Source organism: Anser cygnoides, chromosome 12 (genome assembly GCF_040182565.1).
Source record: "Anser cygnoides isolate HZ-2024a breed goose chromosome 12, Taihu_goose_T2T_genome, whole genome shotgun sequence".
In the NCBI taxonomy this organism is placed as follows: domain Eukaryota; kingdom Metazoa; phylum Chordata; class Aves; order Anseriformes; family Anatidae; genus Anser; species Anser cygnoides.
The window spans coordinates 213,052-233,621 of record NC_089884.1 but is presented as its reverse complement, the minus strand read 5'-3'; the positions used below and the strand labels follow the sequence as shown (position 1 = coordinate 233,621).

The 20,570-nt window shown below is 42.7% G+C and overlaps 1 protein-coding gene across 3 annotated transcripts in view; it reads left to right on the top strand.

Moving 5' to 3' along the window:
• The first annotated feature begins 2,005 nt into the window (after window positions 1–2,005).
• PHLPP2 (PH domain and leucine rich repeat protein phosphatase 2) overlaps window positions 2,006–20,570 on the top strand; it is a 33,317-nt gene continuing 14,752 nt past the window's right edge. Inside the window, exons 1-8 of one of the 3 annotated variants that reach the window (XM_067004392.1) lie at window positions 2,006–2,161; window positions 2,559–2,803; window positions 11,725–11,858; window positions 14,698–14,888; window positions 15,316–15,441; window positions 16,637–16,791; window positions 17,811–17,957; window positions 20,321–20,551. In XM_067004392.1, coding sequence (XP_066860493.1) covers window positions 2,018–2,161; window positions 2,559–2,803; window positions 11,725–11,858; window positions 14,698–14,888; window positions 15,316–15,441; window positions 16,637–16,791; window positions 17,811–17,957; window positions 20,321–20,551 — 1,373 coding nt within the window. In that variant the 5' untranslated portion in view covers window positions 2,006–2,017. Of the gene's footprint in view, window positions 2,162–2,259; window positions 2,467–2,558; window positions 2,804–11,724; window positions 11,859–14,697; window positions 14,889–15,315; window positions 15,442–16,636; window positions 16,792–17,810; window positions 17,958–20,320; window positions 20,552–20,570 lie in introns of those variants that run through there. The other 2 variants (XM_048050468.2, XM_067004393.1) reach the window with 2 other exon arrangements.

Here is a 20,570-nt window from a genome sequence, read left to right as displayed (position 1 = left end):
GAAAGGACAGAAGGAATAGTGGCCGTAATGGGCCCAAAGGGGGAGAAGATGTGGGAAAGTCCCAAGGTTTAACTCAATCCACTTTTTGATGGGACAAAATATGGCCTTGAACAACTTTTTGAAGCAATAGCAGTGAGGGAGCTGCCACCTACACAGTACCTTGGATATTTAACTCAGAAGATGCTGAAACAGATGGGAAAAGTGACTTAGTCCTTTCCCTGGGGCTGGTACTGGCTGCAAGATGGAGCGGCAACGATGGCTTTTTTTAGACCTGCTGGTTGTGCTTTCTATATATTCATTTTCTACGTGGGGGCTGTGAGGGAAGGAGCTGCTGGACTGCTTCCCTCTAAACTTTCACTCTGTTCCTGTATATTACTTTTCCTTTCCTGATGCTGTAATTTACATTTTACATAGAGCCCCATCCCACCTCTTTGATAGCATAAAACAAAACAAACACCACAACCCCCCACCAAATTAAAAATAAAAACATGCCATTTAAGCAGGGAGCCTGGTGGCATTCTAACTTCTGCAGACATATTTTTGAGATATGAAAAATTTAAATAAATGCTTAGGTGAGTGAGGAGCGTAACGGATGTAAACACTTACATGGGATGCATTAGACGTCTGCTGTGTGTATTGTCTTTTGGTTGAAACAAATTATGAAGTGACTAATAAAATGAGTCAATATTCCATGATTTAAAACTGCGCCTTGTTGCTTTTTGCAAGTACAGTGGGACAGGCTTCATTGATTTTTGTTTGGCCATGATGAGGTCAGATGATGTGAAATAATCAAGGGTAGAGTTTAAAAAGCTTTCGGGAAAGTTTGGAGAGTAAAATGAGCGTAGACAACTATAAAAATCCTTAAACTGTTCCAGGTCAAATAGCCTGAAAATAGCCTGGGAGAGTTTTTCAACTACCATCAGCAGTATCTGTCCAGGTGTGATGAGATCTGAACCTAAGAACTTATTTTTTCCCTGGTGCCTGCAGCTTGCCTTTGGCATTAATTATGATTCCCTTACTGATGAAGAAATCCCCTTTTGTACTCCGTGTACCTCGGAGAGACAAGGATTGTTGTAATCTCATTATCCATTAAAGTAATAAACCAGCGTTCTATAAGGTTCCTCCTTGTGATTTCTAGTCACAGGAGCATTTATTAAATACCACGTTTTCTAACACAACCGCATTTTTCCTCAGCATTCTCCTCTGTAGTGCCAGGTAGAGATGCGTGCTGGGGAGCACGCGTAACCGTCCTGGTAAGGTAGGCTGTCGGTCAGTTCCTTGTTTTTAAACAGCAGAGCTCCCCAGCTACTCCCGAGACTTCAGCTAGTCGGTTTGTGCCGCAGCAGTAGCGCCGCGGCTGTAGTCAGCGGTTCTGGCGCAGGACGAGCCTCCGGGAGCAGGGCAGCCTCTCGTTCCTCGCGGCGGCAGCGGTGACTCGGCGATGCCCTCCGAGGGGGCCGCGAGCAGATCCGCAGCGCGGCGAGCAGAGCGCTCGGGCAGCCCGGGACGGCGGGGACCTTAAAGGAGGCGTAACGCAGCGGGCGTTCGGCGCGGCGCTGAGCCCGACGGTGGGAACTTGGAAAGCGTGCCCGCGGCGAGCTCTGAAATGGCGGCAGGAACGGGCACAGCGCGGAGCCGGTGCCGCGGGCAGAAGCGCGCTGGAGCTCGGCACCGCCGGCGCTCAGCGGGCCGCAGGCTGCTCCGAGCGGCGGGAGGGCGGCGGGGCGCGGCGAGCCGAGCCGAGCGCTTCCAAGGGGCAGCCGCCGCTGAAGGCGCGTCGGGGGCCGGGCGGGCAGCGCAGCCGCTGCAGAGCGGCCCCGGCTCGGTCCCTGAGCAGCGCCCCCGAGGCCGCCCGGGCCCAGGGCGGCGGCGAGACGCGGGGATCCCGGCCCGGGCCCGCGCCGCCGCTGAGGCCGCGCCCGCCGGCGGCGGAAGGCCGCGAGCTTCCGGGGCGGGGCCTGCGCGGAGCGGGGCCGGGGCCGCCGCCGCCGTCCGAGGTCTCGGCGTCCGGCGGGCGATGGGGGAGGCCGGGACGGGGCCCGGGCCCGGGCCCAGGGAGGGGCCGGAGCCCGAGGAGGACGAGGCGGCGGCGGCGGCGGCGGGCGGGGGCGGCGCGCGGGGGGGCCGGGCCGGGCCCCGCGGCGGCATCCGGGTGCTGAAGGTGAGGAGGGGGCCGGCGCCGGGCCTGCGCCGCGCGGGGGCCGCCCCGTTCCGCCGGCCCTTCCCGGCAGCTCGGCGGGCCGGGGCCGCGGGGGTAGCGCCGCGCCCGGGGCGATGCCCGCCTCGACCTTGCCGCCGCTGTCGGGACGAGGTCGGCGGCCCCCCCGCGGCCGGGACCCGCGGGGCGCCGAGGCTCCCGGGGCGGGGGCCCGGCGGTGCGGGAGCGGCGGGCCCGGCCGGGTCTGGCCGGGCCGGGCCGTGCCGCCCGGGTGCGGGGGGTGCCGAGGAGCCTGGCCGCGAGGGAAGGTCGGCTCGAAGCGGCCGGCTGCCGCCGCTGGGCACGGGGGGAGGCCGGGCGCCGCTTCGGAGGCGGCTGCTGACGCCGTGGTTCCTTGCAGAGAAACGTGAAGCGCAACGGGAGCAGGAGCTGCTTGAACAGGACTCGGTTTGGCTCCCGCGAGAGGGACTGGCTGAGGGAGGATGCTGGACGAGGCTGCGTGTACGTTTATGGAAGAGATTCCACGTCTTGTGCTTCCTCTGACTTGCGCCTGGTCCTCTGTACGGTGGACACCCCCGCCTCCGAGATATGTGATGGAGAAGAGAGAAAAAATCTCTTCTTGCAGCTTCACGGAGACCTGGTCAGGTGAGGGCTGAGAGAGGATAGATTTGTATCGAGAAACGTTTGCTTTAGTCTTGCAGGGCCCTCTTCTCTGTGTACCTGCGTACGTTAGTAGTATAAATGCAGGACAGAGGTGGTAGGTGTCAGACACAGCCTTGAGTAGCATAATTCGTAAAAACAAAGTAGTGGTGAGCCGCTTACATCTCTCTTAGTCAAACCATAGGTGTTTTAGCTGGGAGGGTTTGGCAGCTGCTCCAACCAGAAACATGACCTCATTTTGTAGGTACAGGTTACTGTTTGTGTGCTCCTTCTTTATGTTCTGTTTTAGGGACACTTCGGTATTAAGAAAACTTAAGAATTTAGGAGGCTGTGCACAGTTATTCTGAGCCAGTGAAACACGTAAAGTACTTTAACAGTCACTCATGTAGGATATACACGTTAGTCTTTGTGTGTGTGTGTGTGTGTGTTTTTCATAAGAGTTCCCAGGTACATAACTATTAAAGATAGGCACAAATGTAGCACAGTAAACATTATATAGGGAAGATGTGGGCCTCGTATCGTACGTTATATGCCCACAGTCAGTTGAGGCTGAAAACAGACAGCTCAGGGCTTAAGGTGCGTGGACTTTATTCTGAGTGTATTATGAACTCTAGGTCTACAAGCTCCCATTAGGTTTTTTAGGATTTAGACTTTGCAGTGATTCTTTTGGACTTAACTTTTGTTTATAAAGTTGCAGTTCCTCTTCCAAGGGAAAAAAAAATAGCACTGTAGTCTTCGTATTGAAGACTAAGCGATAGAGACATTATGAGCTGAACAGTAGTAGTAGCCGGCTTTTTGATAGCGAAATTAAAGTCTTAAGTTGTGCATGTCTGAAGTTTAAAACCACGTAGTGTAGGTTTGATCGAGTTGAGGGCAGGAGTGCTAGTGGCAAGAGATGTAGAGAATAGGATGGGGGATAGGGGCCTATGAGAAAGCTGGGGAGGGACTCTTTATCAGCGATTGTAGAGATAGGACAAGGGGTAACGATTTTAAACTAGAAAAGGGTAGGTTTAGGGTAGGCATAAATTCATCACGATGAGGGTGGGGAAACACTGGCACAGGCTGCTCAGAGAAGCTGTGGATGCCCCATCCCTGGCAGTGCCTAAGGCCAGGCTGGATGGGGCTGGGGGAAGCCTGGGCTGGTGGGAGGGGTCCCTGCCCATGGCGGGGGGGACACAGGGAGGCTTTAAGGATGGGCTTCCAACCCAAACCATTCTTTGAGTCTATGACACTGTTAAAAAGGACACTTGAAAAAAAGTTATTTAGACCTTTTTGCTTTGCTCAGCCTGGTTTTTAGGAACTAGGGAAAGGTTAGTTATAAATGTGGTATGAGGATATGCGTACTTCATTGTAGTCATGGAGGCAGCTGAAAATTAATTGCTTGAAGTAGTTATAAGGAAATTGTTTTGTTTTGTACTATAACAGTGAGCAAACTTCCGAACATTCAGAAAAAAGACCCTTTATTGCAGATGTCAAAGAAGACTAGGTAACTCTTGGAGGTTTGTTCAGAGAGGGATGTTTTGACTTTTTTGAGCTTTTGAAATGGCTTTTGTGTTTGAGTTCTTCTAAATTTATGTCTCTTCTCATGCTAGGTAGCAGTGCCTGTCTTTGATTTGTGTCAGGCTTTGCAATAGTTTGGTAAATTCATCCTGACAGGAGTTCTGGAAGCAAGTACCAAGTTGTAAATGTTTACTTCCCACTTGTTAATTTATTGCCTCTTGCTGTATCACGCACTTACTCAAGTTTTGTCTTTAATTTCTTGGAAAGCTCTTGGTTACTGTATGCCTGTTGCCTTTGTAATTCTAGAGACGTCTTTGCCACAGAAGAGATTCCTGAACTGCTTACCGCTGGGGGGGATGTCCTCAGAGTCATAGAATTGTTTAGGTTGGAAACAACTTCTAAGATCACTGAGTCCAACGATCCACCTAACACTGCAGCTCCACAGTTAAACCATGTCCCTGTGCACCTCATCCACACGTCTCTTAAACACCTCCAGGGATGGCGACTCCACCACCACCCTGGGCAGCCTGTTGCAATGCCTAACCACCCTTTCCGTGAAGAAATTCTGTTCCCTGAAATGGGAGTTACCGGTATTGCTTTAGTAACAATCTCTGTTAGTAACAGGAAGCAGTCACAGACGGCACCTGCTTGCATTTCCACAGGAAGATGACAGAATGCTCAAGATATCCCCATGCCCTCTTGAGATAATCCTTGCCTTGAACAAAGTTTGCTGACTACTTTAATAATGTGTTTGTGAGCACAGATTACTCAGTTAAGTATCCGTTTGCATTTTACCATTGATACATTTGTCTCCTAAACAACCGAATTCCTCACCCTTTTAAGTATGAGTAGGTGACTTTCTCTCAAAACCAGAGAGTGGCAAAGGTTGATTTGGCACCTGACTCAGAAGACTGAACACAGACTGGTCTGTAAGTGGGAGAAAAACAAAAAACTTTTTCACTTTAAATATTGTGGTGTCCTTGTGATATTTCTGCATTTCTCTTTTAAGTATGTGTACAAGGAAGTCAGTTTCTGTCAGAACATTCTTTTCTCCTCCATAGTGCGCTTCAAGAATCTTTAGAGATCTAGCTGGAATCTTTCTTTATGTTAGCATTCTTTCCTGTTCAGAAATTATACCTTCCTGCAGAGGAGAGGATTAAATAAAAATAGCTTTATTACTTTTTTTTGGTATGCTTACCCCTCACAACAAAAACTTAAACTATGAAGATTTGAAAACTTGATTTTTGCTCATGAAGAAGAACTGTGTGTGAAACTTGCTGATTTTTTGTCTTTTCTCTTTCATTACTCATCACACCTTCACTCAGTAGAGCTGCGTCTCTGACTTAGTGGAAGTGGCTAGTACCTGCTGTGTGATACTGATGTGGATAGAATGGGCTGTTTGTGTCAAATTGCAGCTGCTTGGACTGCCATGGTTTTCTCCATGTGTGTTAGTATTCAGTGTTTATTGCACAGCGTATGAGATGTTTTGCACATTTCTAATGTGCAATGCCAATTTAAGTTGCATATCATGTTGCTTTTTTCTCAAAGGGGAAGCATACTTTTGTTTCTCAAGCTCTAACAATTGTGTTTAGAACCTGTCAGCCTTGGTTGTGTTAGTATAGAAATTTTGTATAGAAATTGCCATTACAGCCACTTGTTCCAAATACTTGTTTTGGTATTCTGTTTCCTGCTTTCCAGACTTTTGTTAGATTTTGTAAGTAAATTACATGGCTCTTAACAAGAACTTGGACCGGCGATCCGTTCAGTCAGGACACCAGAGTGTCCCCAAAGGTATTCAGATTGCTTTATATCCTGATTTGAATGTGGTCAGTAGGCAACGAACTGTTTTGTTCTTTGCTTTATTTGCAAAGCACTTCGCTGGACCTGTGGGTGTTACCAGCAAACGTCTGGACTCTGCTGGTGCTCATTGGGCACGGGTACGGCGTGTGGCCAGTGCCATAAGAACGGCTGCCCTCATGCTTGTTGTGTCTCACCAAGCCACGCTTCCTCCACTGAGGGGCAAGTCGTTTTATCCTGTGTGCACACGGCTTTTCAGGTATTTTTTTTCCTGTAATCTCGTATACTTCTGCCAGGTAATGAAATTGGAATAGCTTGTAGATTTTTGCAGACGACTTGAAGAATTCAGAAGGCTTAATTTCTTGGCAAGGCTCTTGCCTTTCAGTCAGTAGCGACCAAACTTAGAAGGTGCAGTAATGCTGCATACGTTTTTGACTGACTTTCAGATAGTTACGGTTTGATGTCGAGAGAGATGTTGGTATGGGGATTAGGCTTGAGTAGGTATTACTGCAAATGTTCCTTTTGTACGTTTGTTTTGTTTAGAATATAAACAAAAATTAAGGTATTTCTGGAAGCATACCAGCTTGATTTAAGTGGTCAAGAAGGAAAAGTAGGGTGGTTTTTTTTTTTTTCAAACTAACATTTTGAAATCCTACAACATCCCTGCAGCAGTAATTCTTGCTGATGTGAAAGATGAGAAGAATAAAAGCAATGAAAAATCAGATCTTATCTTGAGAAGCGGCAAGTGTGCCGCTTAGAGTATCTTCCTTTTTCAAGATGGTAAACCACAGTACTGTACCTCAGAGTGCTGAGCACTGTAGAACTGTGATTTAATTTGAATATATTATTGTTTTATGAAAAGCGCTTATCCCTTTGCTGTATTAAGGTTCTTCCTGAATTCTGATGTGCAAGAATTATATTGTAGAATACATGCTTCTAAAAACTTCAGTTTGTTCAGCAACCAAACTGTAGTGTTTGGGTGGATTTTTTATTTTTTTCTTGTTGTAACAGTAGGAAATCTAGATGCAGACTACTTGAAATGTTCTTTTCATGAATGATATTCAAGCATTTACAGTTCCTAAGCCATAAGTCACATGCTGGAAAAGCTGCTTTCTGTCAAGCACAAGGCTTTAATAGCAGAAGAATTGGAATCTGAGAGTAGTCAAGGGACACTTTGGCTAGGTATTTGGAGATCCAGTCAAATCTCTCATATTCCTCTTGAGTTCTGCAATTGAGGTTATAGAATACATCAGGATTTGGTGTGTTGAAAGTCTGAATTGTTTGGTGCAACCTATTATTTATTCCAGTTTCTAGTCCCTTGCCTGTTATAGGAGACAGATACACAGGTTTGTCATTTTCAAGAATACATTGGAAAGTTCTTTTTAAAGTTTGGTGTCATGTTCACTGCTGTTTCTGTAGCATAAAAATTAAGTGATAACTTAAACCTCAGGTACGTACTTAGAGAGTGCTTTGCTCTCTAAGCTTCTGGATCTCAGCTGAAGGTCCTGAAATAAGACTGAGAGCCTGTATTTGAATGGAAGAAATATGCAAAGAGAGAAGCATTGATAGCATTGCACTGTTTTGAACCAATCTCTTGTCCCATGTCTGTCTTGCAAAACAGGGAAAGAAAAAGCTTTTCATGAATCAGCTTTTCATGCTGATTGTACAAAGAGCTCTCTGCCTTAGCTGGGTTGGGATCTTTTTCCAGGAGTTCCAAAAATATAACCAGTATCCGAACGGTTGGTGGAGGTGCAGATGAATGGTGTAGATGGTACAGGTGAATGCTGTTGATGGTGCGCTGCTTGAATTTCCATTCTTGACTGCAAACTGGAAGCTATTTTCCATTTTGTTTTGGAAGCTATTTTCCGTTTTGTTTTGGAAATAGGATAGTATCTGAATAGCATAGGATCTGGTCCTTCCTTATAGGCTCCCCAAATTATTTCAAAAGACTTCTTATCCCACTGCAAATACAAAGTGGATGTCATCACGAAGAATGAAGTCATTGCAATTACAGAAGCAAATTAATGTTTCTTTTTGATAGTGAGGCAGTTTTCTATTCTGCTTCTAAAACATGTGAAATGTTACCAAGTGACTTCAGTGTGGACTTGGGATTAAAATTTGAAGCTACTAAAGGTAAGCAACTAAACATGGACAGTCAGAAAACTGGGCAGATAGGAACCTCAAGAAGTTCAGCAAAATGAAAAGCCAATTCCTGCACCTGAGGAGGAGCAACCCCGGGCTCTAGTAAACGTTGGGGTTGGCCTGCTGTGGAAAGCAGCTTTGTGGAGGAGGACCTGAATTTCCTGGTGGATACCAAGTTGAACATGAGCCAGCAATGTGCCTTTGTGGCAAAGAAGGCCAGCAGCATCCTGGGCTTCATCAGGAGAAATGTTGCCAGCAGTCTGAGGGAGGTCATTCTTCCCCTCTGCTTGGAACTGTTGAGGCCACACCTGGTGCACTGGGTCCAGCGCTGAGCTTCCCAGTGCCAGGGAGGTGTGGACAGACTGGAGAGAGTCCATCAAAGAGCTGCTAAGATGAATAATGGACCAGCGCATCTCGTTGTTCAGCTGAGATGATACCAGCCTGGAGAAGGCTTGGGGGGATTTTATCAATGTGTATAAATTCCTGGTGGGGGAAAAAATAAGAGAACCATGTGCTTTTCAGTGGTGCCCAGTGACAGCAAAGGAGGCAATGGACACAAACTGAAACACAAGGACTTCATTTGAACGTTAGGAAACACATGGCATGCATTGTTGACACACACCTGATGACATCTTGAACCTGAAATTGATGCCTGATTTTTCTTCATATATAAATTTTGGAGTATACATATAAAATTGCTATCTGTCTCTGGCATTGCTTTTAGTCATATTGTAAGCTTCATGAAATCAGGATAATTTCTAATAATTAAAAATGATGACTGGTGACATTGGTAGGAACAGTGCTTTCAACTTCTTAATGCAGGCAATATTTGATAAACTAGATTTTAAATCCTACTTACTCCAATGGAAGGAATAAGAACAGGCTTCTAAACAAACCAGTTCTATTGATGAGTGATCCTTTTGGTAGATTTGGAGAGAGACATCAAGGTTTTCCTCCTTTGTTAAATAAGGCTTCTTTGTGGGTTGAAATTTCCCAATAATTTATGATTATACGTAGGGCTGAGTAGAGACTAAAGTTTGCAAAGCCTGATAGCAGTTTGTTGGTCAGGGGAAGCTCCAAGAGCTCATTTAAGAAGTGGGAGGAAGCGGGGCTATTTCATATACAGCATTTTGGATAACAAGTAGATGTATTTCCATGTTTAAAAATATATATATAAATTTACCCTAGTTAGGCTTAGCAAACATTGAGTGTTAGTAATTTATGAATCAGCTGCATGTCAACCCCATTGTTTTTTTAGGCTAGGAACTCTGTTGTTTTGGACCGTAACTGTGAGAGTAATCTTGCTTGAGTTTCTGATCCAGAATTCCTGTGTGTGCAGCGGAAGAGTTGCAATGTATATGCTTGGAATACCTGAGGTCATTTAACTTCTTGAGGTGTGTCCTATTGGCTACAGAGGAAGTCTGGGTGATTATGTATTTATAAATGGTGAATGTTTTGTGAAATCAGTACTGCCTTAATAATGAGATGACACCTGCAAAGCTGTCAGTAATTGGAAATGCTAGAGAATAATCGTTAAAAAGAATAAAAAATGTTTTTGTTCTTTAGCTGAGAAGCAGAAAGGTTTGGAGTATACAGTAATAAAACATTTCACGTTAGGACATGCTGTATGAATGATGTATGCAAGTTAACAAGGTTTAGAAGAAAATAGGTCTTACCGAACAAACTTGATGCTTTGAAATTTCAGTCGTGGTCGTCAAAGGCATTAGTCATTTGTCTCACTCCGTGATGTTCTGATATCATTGGTAGAAAAGCAGTGCACAGACCACTGAAACCCATTGGCTGATACCTTACAAATTAGAAATTGTTATTCAGTGTAGGGGTGGGTTTTTCTGAATGGAAGATTGGTGTATGAATAAAGAAAGGTAGATGTATGCTTTTCAGTTGCTCTGTTAATAATCCGTGGCAAAAAGGATGGTAAAAACTCAGGAAGAGGAGTGAGGGAGTGATGAATACTGCTAAAGGTTGATCTAGGTGGTTTAACATACAGTATTCTCTGGGGCAGACAGCTTTTCTTTATCACTGGAGATATTTATGTAAAAGCCAAGTTTGCTAATTACTGAAGAGTAGAGGAAGGGGGCTGTAACTTGTAAAAAGCGCAATTCAAGAGGACGTGTGGATTGAAGGGTATAAATGAATGTGCCGAACAGGTGAGAGCAGGTTTGACCCAGGAATATAAATACTGTTGAGTCTTTGTTACCGAGCAGTCAGTGCATGGATACAGTGAACAGTCATACTGCTAGCACTTCCAGAATGTTGATAAGTTTCAAAACAAAACTTGAAGAGGAAGTTTGAAATGTCTTGTATCGTGATTTGCATGTACCTGCTTAAAGGATAGACAAGTAAAGGTCTAGTGGCCATCACCTGAAGTTAGGCACATATAGATTAGAAGTAAGGATAGTTTTTTTTAGTAAATAATGAAACTTATGTTAACTCCCATCTTAGATTTTCAGTGCTTAATCTTTTACGCTAATATTTTACATTAATATTCAAGTAAGAAATTCTTCACTCAGAGGGTGTTGAGGCACTGGAAAAGGCTGCCCAAAGAAGCTGTGGATGCCCCATCCCTGGAATTGTTCAAAACCAGGCTGGATGGGGCTTTGAGCAACCTGGTCTGGTGGGGGGCTGGAACTACGTGATCCTTAAGGTCCTTTCCAACCCAAACCATTCTCTGTTTTTTCTTCCTTAAAGTTAAACTTCTAATTTAGCCAGATTTTTTTTTTTTTTTGTAAAATAACTCGGACTCTGGAAGAAGTGAGATGAGAGGATCAGAAAACGTCTTTTTTGTTTTGAATATATTAAACCTGATGTTTGGGGAGATATTTTTTGTTCCCATTTAGTCAGGTTAGCCCCTGAATCTTTTCTATGATCTGTTGCAGTTCTAAAAATGTCTTTTCTTTAAATATACCATTTAAGTTAATTTGACAGAACATGAAAATCTTGCATTGATGAGAGCTAAAGAGAGTGGCAATTTTTTTTTTTCTGTCTTATTAGAAGTCATTCTTCTGGAGGTTTCTCTTGTGCTTTGTTCCCAGCTGCATTTGGAACAGAAACTTAAGTACAGTTCTTTCAAATCTTTTAGTCATTATAAATAGGGTTTTTATTGTTATTTAGGGTCTGTTTTTTGTGCTTTATTTCTGGTATTGTTTCTTGTCATTGTTTCCTCCTGGTACTCCTTAAATCATGGAAAGGAAACTATCACTGTGTGTGGTATGGCTTATACCTGTTGTTTTTCCTCTCCATTTCCCTTCTGCAATACAATTCTTCGAGTGCTGCAGTTCTTAATTGTCACTTAAAAAGCAGGAAGCACAGACCTCATGTGTGTGTGCTTGCCAGACCTTTTGAGAGAAGCAGATCAACCGGTGTCAGTATTCCTTGCACTCTAGCTGCAATGAGACATATTTAATCTTGTTAAGGTTCTCAAACTACTTTCTTCTATGTTTTGACAGGAGGCTGGAGCCCACAGAAAAACCCCTTCAGATTGTGTATGACTACTTGGCTGGGCTGGGTTTTGATGATCCTGTCAGAATGCAGGAAGAGGCTGCAAACTCTGATCTCAGCTGTATGATCCGCTTTTATAGTGGTAAGAACTTGTATGTGTGCACAGTGTCACTGTTCCCATAGTTTTAACTATGAGATGGAACCCAAAGTATCAGAAAGCATTTCTTAAAATAATGAGTTATCAAAATTAGTTAAAAAAAAAAAAAAAAAGGAAAAGTTTTTTTTGTCGTTCTCTTGATCCTGTTTGTGGCTTGGAGAAAAGACAGCTCCATAGAAAGACACAGGATTACTGTGTGGCCCATAGTTTTTTATGTCATAATGAACGTCTTAGAACTCCTAATGGGATCAGAAACACTGCATTTCAGTCTAGGTATGCCATTTCTACTGCAGCCTGCCTGAAGATTATATTTTCAAAGGGTATATGGATATGGGTGAGGAAGGTCTTGGCCAAATACCTCCACAGCCTGTGAAAAAATGAGTGAGAGTGCCAGCTGGTTAATAAAAATGCAAGTTGCCATCAAAACCCCAGTGCGTTTCATTGCAGAAGTGAGACTTCTGACTGGCCTACTGAGTCAGTTTGGGCAGGATACCATGTGCATAAGGTATGACAGAACAATAGTCATAGACCAGTTGGTGCACAGTGCTAGCAGTCAGAAAATGAATGCGCTGGAGAGGAAAATAAAAGAAATAAGGGGGAAGGAAGTTAATAATTTTATTACTTTCAATGTTTTAGCTGCTTATTTTTTGCATTTCAAGAAAAGGTCAAGAGGTTTTAATAGAAAGTTTCTTTTCCATCACGCAGCTGGGTAGCCTGACTAAGCTACTGGCCGTCGTTTGATTGATCTATGTTTTAAAAAAAAAAGTCATAAGAAATCAGCTTCTCAACCCTTTTACCTGAGACAAATCCCATCTGGCTGGGAGCTGTGTGCAGAGCAGGTGCAACAGTGTAGAGGCACAGTGGAGATGGAAAGAAGCGTGGCTTGTGTACAATCTGGATTTATATCGTAAGGGATAGAGTCAGAAGGTACTTCTAGTGGAAGAAGAGACATCAGCAACAGGGCTGCAGAGAACTTTTGAGGGGAAAAATGAGGAATGCAGTTTGGGTATGTCGAACAGGAACTGCAGAAGATTCAGAAACAGTGACTCAGCATAATGGAAACAAGTAGGTAGAAAATGGAATTGAGTAGTTTCTGTCAGCATGGGAGGATAGTCCTGCCTAGAAAGAGACTGTAAAGGAGAAAGTATAATGACTGAAGAGTATTCAGGAGACCTGTTTTAACAAAGTTAAAAGCAGATGCTAAGAAAGTGGTTCTTAAAGGTAGGGGAGGAAATAAAGAGAGGAAATGCTATGGAGGATTGTGGTAATTTTGCAAAGCCTGCAGCTGAGAACAGGGAAAGGAGTAATGCATTTCAGGCAGAGAAACATTACTTAGAGCACTGAGTAGCTGTCATATTTCCTTCACACCGTAGCAATGTGGCTTGGATTTCTCTGGTGTCTTTCTGCATTCGTTTGCTTTTCTTACGTGGTTCATTGTGTTTGTTTCTTTCCCTTGTGCATGGGGGTTCCTTATGCCCAGGTGGAATGGTGAGACTACAAGCGGTGGAACGTGTTAATAGAAATCTTACATTGATCAGCAGTAGGAAGGAAGCATGCTTCCTGAGGTCTGGTTGTTGAGATGCTGACAGGGACCCAAGAGTTTTATGAGGGGAGAGAATCAGTTAGATTGGCTGGGAGAAGGAGGGGGGCGGTGTGTCTTCATTTCAATGGAAGTCACTTGGAGAAGAGAGGTCAGTGACCCAGAGAGGCCAGGTGTTACGGGGTCTTTACATGCCTCAGCAACTGTTCGAATGGAAGAAGCTCTCCAGGGCCATCAGGCTGTCCGTCTATGTCAGATGTAACGAGTGTGAATTGTCGAGTGTCACGCACACTCTCTGTGGTGGCGAATTCTCTTTATTCCTTGTGTTGCTGTAGCTGGCCATGTGCAATTCCTGAGGTGTTTAATTAGAGTTGCCAAGTTTAGGAGCTGCAGAGTGACAGGGAATTTCCTTATCCCTAGAGGTTAAGACCATTCTTACACATATCTATAGGAGTTGTGAAATAGCTGGGATTCAGAGTGGAAGTCCAAAGCAGCTAGTATTCTGTATTCAGAAAGAGAAAAATCTCAGAAAATGATAATTATAATCTCTGAATGGTAAATGGTGAATGAATCTCTCGATGGTAAATAGTCAGGTAGCATGCAGATTCATCTTTTCCATCTTCCTTATTTCTGGTGATGTTCACAAAGTCCTGTTTTATTCAAGAGAAGGACCAACAAGAGGCATTTATATTTTTCACATTTTCCGAGCCTGCTTTTACTGCTAGTCCCAAGACTTTTTTTCTGTACTTCAGATACACGCTCTTTGGTGTTTTTCTATGATTTAGTGCTCCACAGCTAGCAGTGCACATAGCACAGCTATAGTCAGTCAGTGCTCCGGTCCTTTCACTTAAATCATCTTCAGGAAATAACTACCGTTCTTCTGTAGTTGATTTTTCCAGGCCTCCCTTTAAAGCACAGTAGAAGCCACTTATTTGATGGTTTCTGTGAGTTTAGCTGACTCAATGAGTTCGTAATCACTTTTTTACTGCATCTGAAAGAAGGATGTTTGGCAAGTGCGAAAGTTTGCCAAGGACTGTAATTACCTGTAGATTAAAAATGCACTACGTGGGAACATTGTGCTGAAAGTCATACAGGGAGTGCTTTTCAGGCATCACTGCCCTAAGTTGCTTGTCTTCTGCGTGAGATTTTTATTTTAAGTACAACTGTGTGTCTTCTCTTTACTCATCTTTTATAATGCTTGTTACTGCTGTGTTTCTATTTGAACTCACAGCTGAGAATGAAGAACAAATGGAAAGTAAACACAAATGTCCCCTTTTTCTTCAGAAAAGCCATGTCAAGTAGAACAGTTAGATCGCATCCTGCTCTCTGGAATCTATAATGTACGCAAAGGAAAGACCCAGTTGCACAAATGGGCTGAACGCTTAGTAATTCTCTGTGGTACCTGCCTCATTGTATCCTCTGTGAAAGATAGCCACACAGGGAAGATGCACATCTTGCCTCTTGTTGGAGGGAAGGTAAGACTATTTTGTATTTGTTAGCTTCCTGTAGATTAGAAAGGAAGAAAGGATTATAATGATGGGTATTATACACAAGAGGTTAATCTAGGCTGTATTACTGTATTATCAGGTGCAGAGACAATTGCACAACCCTTTTCTACTTGTTTTGCGTAGGTAGTCCTGAGGCTAATAAAATGCTTGAAGAGACACCGCTTATGAATTCGTGTTAGTAGCCATTGTTATGAATAGCCATTCTGGAGATGATTACCTATTGGATCTACTTCAGCAGAAAGATGTTAAGAAGGATTTACTCCTGTGTTTCTCACAACAGTTTTCAGCAAAAGACAGTGTTACTGGCACTTTGTAATAGCTCACTCTAGGCTTCAGATCCACTGTAATGCTGGAGTTTAGGCAGACTGCTTTGTTTTCATTTCTCCCTTTGCAGGTGGAAGAAATGAAACGTCGGCAGTACACTCTTGCTTTCACATCTGCTGGAGCACAAGCTCAAACATACCATGTCTCCTTTGAAACACTGGCAGAGTGCCAGCGGTGGCACAGACAGGCAACCACGGTGAGGGCCTGGAGACTGCAGCACTTTGGGGTGGTGGGTACTGAGGGTAAGATGGGATTTGTGATAACGTGCGAGGTCTGCAGGCAGAGATTAAGCTTGGGTGCTGGAGAAGGTACCTGGGATGCTTTCCAGCTTTCTTCATTTCTTAGGTACTCACGACTACAGAGACTTTCTTTTAGCATTTTCTTGGGGCTCTGCCTGTTCAGCAATGTGTTGACTAGTAGTTCTGCATTTTTTAACCCCCCACAGCTACTGAGAGTAGCTAATCACATGCCACTAGAACAAACCCTGTGGACTGATTGACTTTACAGCCATAAAAACCTATTAAATGCTTCTGCTGCCATATCTGACTCTGACCTGTGGCCTGGAATGGCACTCTGGTAGGTTTGAGTTAACTAGCACAGAGATCATAGATCAGCAAGGGAAGCGTAGCTTGTTCAGAGCTGCATCTGTATTTCACGTGGAAGTACAATTAGCTGGTGATAGCTCAGTGCTGGCCCACACTTTGACCTCTTATATATAATATTGTGAAATATGAAATGAGTTGCAGGATAAAATATGTCATAAAATCTGGAGTGAAGCATATAAGGCCTCAAAACAGAGTATATGTAATTAAAGGAGATCTGATATTTGCAGATGCTTTATGAAATGTTGCAAAATTATAATGTATGAAGCCTTTTCATCATAGCAGAAGTTTTCCAGTATTATACCCTGAACAAGCAAACAATAAGTCAGAAGAAGCAGGTAGGCCAAAAAGAGGTTCTGTAAGCACCAAAAGACAAAACTGGAAGGTCAGCTGATTCCTTTTTGCAATTTGCATCTTTGGAAGGCACTCGGAGACTATGCTTTCTCAGCAATTTTCTCAACTAGAGGTATGGTTTTCTCTATTAGGTTGGTTCTCTTACAGTCCAGCTTTTAGTGAGCGTCCATTGTACCTACAAAGCAGAGCTTTATGTATGTTCTTGTTGATATCCAGAAGTGCCTCCTTGTTATGGGGCTTGCAGAGACAGTAGACATAAGTTCATACTCCATGGACTTGATTTCCTGCATGGACTCTACCTGTGTTTGGCGGGTACAAGAGCATTCTTTCATTTTCTTGTAAATTGCTTACTACATGCATTCTTTGTTTTTTAAGTCCATTAGGCTGCCACAGAAGAATTGTTGCACAGCTGCAACTCTTCCTTTTTCTTTTCAGGTTGTGTCTATGCGACTTAGCATGGTTGATCTTTCATGCTACAGCCTTGAGGAAGTACCTGAGCACCTCTTCTACAGTCAAGACATCATCTACCTCAACCTACGACACAATTTTTTGAGATCATGCGGAGCAGGGAGTCTTGACTCCCTTTGCAGGTCTGCAAAGAATTATTTTTCTTCTACATTTGGAGTTCTGGACATGTGCATCCAGGGATGAAGAGAAGGGAGCATATTGCCTGTTCTTATGGGATGTTAAAAGATTGATCTTTAGGAAGCTTTAACAAATGAAGGAACTAGGAAGCAGAACTGGGCAATGCAGGCAGATAAAAGCTTACAGCAGTTTATGGTATTCGTGAACTCCCTTCCACAAATTCTTTGTGTTAAGTGTTACCTCAGATGAGCCTAGTAGAGCGACACGCTAGTTGTATAGACAGGATGCAATACTAATATAAGGCTGCTTGCTAAACTGAGAGCATTTTGGGGTATAAAATAAAAGGTGAGGAAAAATGTGATGCTGTTTTTGTGGGTAAGAGTTTGTAGAAAGAAGTGGAGATCTGAAAAAGCCTACTTAGTAAGTTCTGAATGTTAATGTTCATTTGAAATGGGCAGAGGGCCTGTGAGACTCCAGCTTTACTTTGGCAACTTGTAAGAGAGTAGCAGATGTGATGGTATGGAAGCATAATGTCGTCATCTTATGATGCTTTCAGAGCTTTCTTGCCTTTCCCTTTTACAGCTCTACTAGGCCTTCCATTGTGCCTAGCTTGAAAAGGGTATTCCCTTCTTTTGATCTATTCTTAGAGTAGTTGCAGTTCATGTTTTAGTGTCTTATCTTTCCCAGCTTCACAATGGTAGATTGGTACTCCAAATAATTCTTGCAAGGTAAATTTATTGAACTGAGGATTTTTAGTTCTCCCTAATTTAGTAACAGTCACTCAGAGGAAGTCAGGAATCAAGGTAAAAGGTTCTTGTCTGTTTCTGCAGTAAAAACATGATATTTGATCATTGTCAGTGTTACCACTGAGATATGAAGTATCAGTGACTTAAAATCACATTTGTGTAGAAACTGACGTAATGACTTAGATGACTATCATCAGTGTACAAAGACACCTTGTGACTGTAAGTTTTTGCTTTGAGACCATGGAGATTTGCAAATTAACTGATATTCTTGCCACTAGGTTTTCTCAGTTGAAGAGCCTGAACTTGTCTCATAATAGACTGGGAGAGTTTCCTCTATCACTGTGTGAGATCTCTACTCTGACAGAGCTTAATGTCTCCTGTAATGGACTACATTGCTTGCCAACACAGATTGGCAAACTATTGAAGTGAGTGTATTTTTCTTTCCCTCGTCATAAACTTTCTTAATGTTTTGGTTGAGCACAGCTGACGTGAAGGTGCTACTTATGAAAGTATGAGTGCTGGTCAGCCACTTCTCCCGTGAAGACTGAATGGTAGATAAGACTCCAGGAGAGAGTTGAGAACTAAGACCGGCAATAAGGCTTGTTTTTCCTTCCAAATAAAGATATCACGATATTTTTATACAGTTGTCTTTTAAAAAGTTACTGGTATATAGCAAGTTACTGCTCATTATTTGTGACTTCCTGCCTATTCTACTAACTAAAACACGCTGTGGTAAATCAGTTTTGTAATAGTGGAGACTAATGGATTTTGTCTATTTTGAAGTGGCCTTGGAGGACACTTAACAGTTAGTTACCACGTCTTGAAGCACAAGTGCCACCTTGCTGAACTGCAATAGACTTGAAGGCTTCTGAGCCTATGAATATATTCCCACTGAAGCCTTTTCTGTTCTCTTTACTATTATGGTGTTCCCTTATTGGTTAAACATTAAAAAAAAAAAAGTTTACAAAAGAGCAGTTAGAAGTTTCTAAAGATTATGCTGTCAAGGACATTTCCAGAAACCACAAATTTCTACAGTGAACATCTATAAAGATCAACCAGGCTTTGTAGAACTACATAAAAATATACACACCTCTCAGAATTCTGAGACCTCATTTATATAAGCAAGAACATGCTGGTTATATCACTGAAGTATTTATAAGTGTTTTACACAAAAGGGGTAGCAGATTTTGTGACTGTACACAAGTTTAAGGTATAATAACAGTCTCGGGTGCAATTCCTTAATCACTAGTGTAAAAAAGTTTCAAATGCTGATGTAGAAAAGATGAGGAAACGTGCAGATGAAGCATTGTCTGAAGACAGTTTGTCGTCATTGTTTCTCAAATATGTCAATGCACATTTTTCTGCAGCTGCAGAGGAGTGTGACTTTCCAAAGTTCTGTTTATTATTTGTATTTAATATTTTCAATACCGATGCAGTTTCTGTTAAAAAGTTTTAATTTATTGTATAAAACTTTTCTGTGGTAACTTCTCGCAGAGGACTAGTGCTTTTTCTAACACTAGCGTACGGTGCATGTGTTTTGATAGCTTTCTACAGAATTGATTGTTTTTTGTGTTTGGAAGTTTTTAACATGAAAGTAGTTGGGTGATCCCTTCTGAAAATTTTATCTTAAAATATTTGCTGGAGGAAAACTTCTCCAGTTTCGTCTGTGAATACCCAAGATACACCAAAGCTTAAGCTTAGATAAATTTAATTGCAAAGCTATTATTGCTTTTGGATTTGCAATAGATAAATGTTGGTATTGAGCTATTGGTTCATTGTGGCCTGTTCTTCCTCCAGCTTTTATCTTTTTTTAAAAAGAAAAAAAGAAAAGGATATCTGCAGCTACGATGGATGTACATAAGGCATTTCCAGAGCGGTCTTTTGGCTGTACACAAACTGTAATTCACATGCAAACTTAAAGTTTTCAAAGGATTACAACTTAGTCAGTTATGGGTCCAGTTATCTTCTTGACCCCTTAAGCCCTTCTTCTTTATAAGAACTTCTTATGGCCCCAGGCTGCATTTTTACTACTGCTAAACACTGTTGAGCAAGTTCTTTGTTGGAATGTGGTCATGAGAAAAGAATTGTATTTTGGAGGCTCGAGTCTCAAGAGTCATACAAACTTCAAAGCAATTTATTTTGCAACAGAAAGGTACCCTGGAAAATATTATTTTCTGAATGGCTGCTGGGGAGACTAGAATTTAAAAATCTGTTATCAGTGTTTTAGTGTGGTAGGAATTGTGATTAAACTGTGCTATAAGTGCCATAACTGAGTGAGTGCCACGATAGTGATATGAGACTTCAGTGATTGGATGCTGTTGACACTTCTATTGTTGCTGTTGTTACTAAGTGATGGGCTTTGAGAGGCCTGTTGTGTTACTGCTGTCTTTTTTATTTCTACTTTGTCATACGTCTTTTAAAGATTGTCCAGCATGCTAAATGAGTTCGTAATTTGTAGAAAACCAAATGATTAAGTAAATATCCTTTATTTACAACACAAGTAGTGATTTTTATTTTGTTTATGAAAATTTGGCACAACTAGAAGTTTACCTCCAAAATAATTTAGGAACTATTTGGTGTTGTGTATATGCAATTCCAAGACTATTACTTGAGTGATAAAATTACTCCAGTAACTTTATGGATACAAGAATAAAAATTTTATCCATAAATACCATTAAAAATAACCACATTGAGACCTTGCAGTTATGCAGGTAAATTCACTGAAAATGCAAAAATGTGACATTCAGTACTCTTTGCTGAATTACTTTCTTTTTTTTCACTGCTGCAGTCTCCAGAGCTTCTGGCTAGATGGGAATTTCCTCACATCCTTACCAGAAGAGCTGGAAAGTCTGCAACAGCTCAGCTGTCTTGGGCTTTCCTTCAATAACTTCCGTGAGCTACCAGCAATTTTTGAGAAATTAACTTTTTTAGACAAACTAGCACTGGCGGGGAATTTGCTAGAGACCCTGGACCTTGCAGTGCTGAACCGTATGAGTCACATCAAAAGCGTGGACCTGAGGTAAGGGGTCAACTTGCAC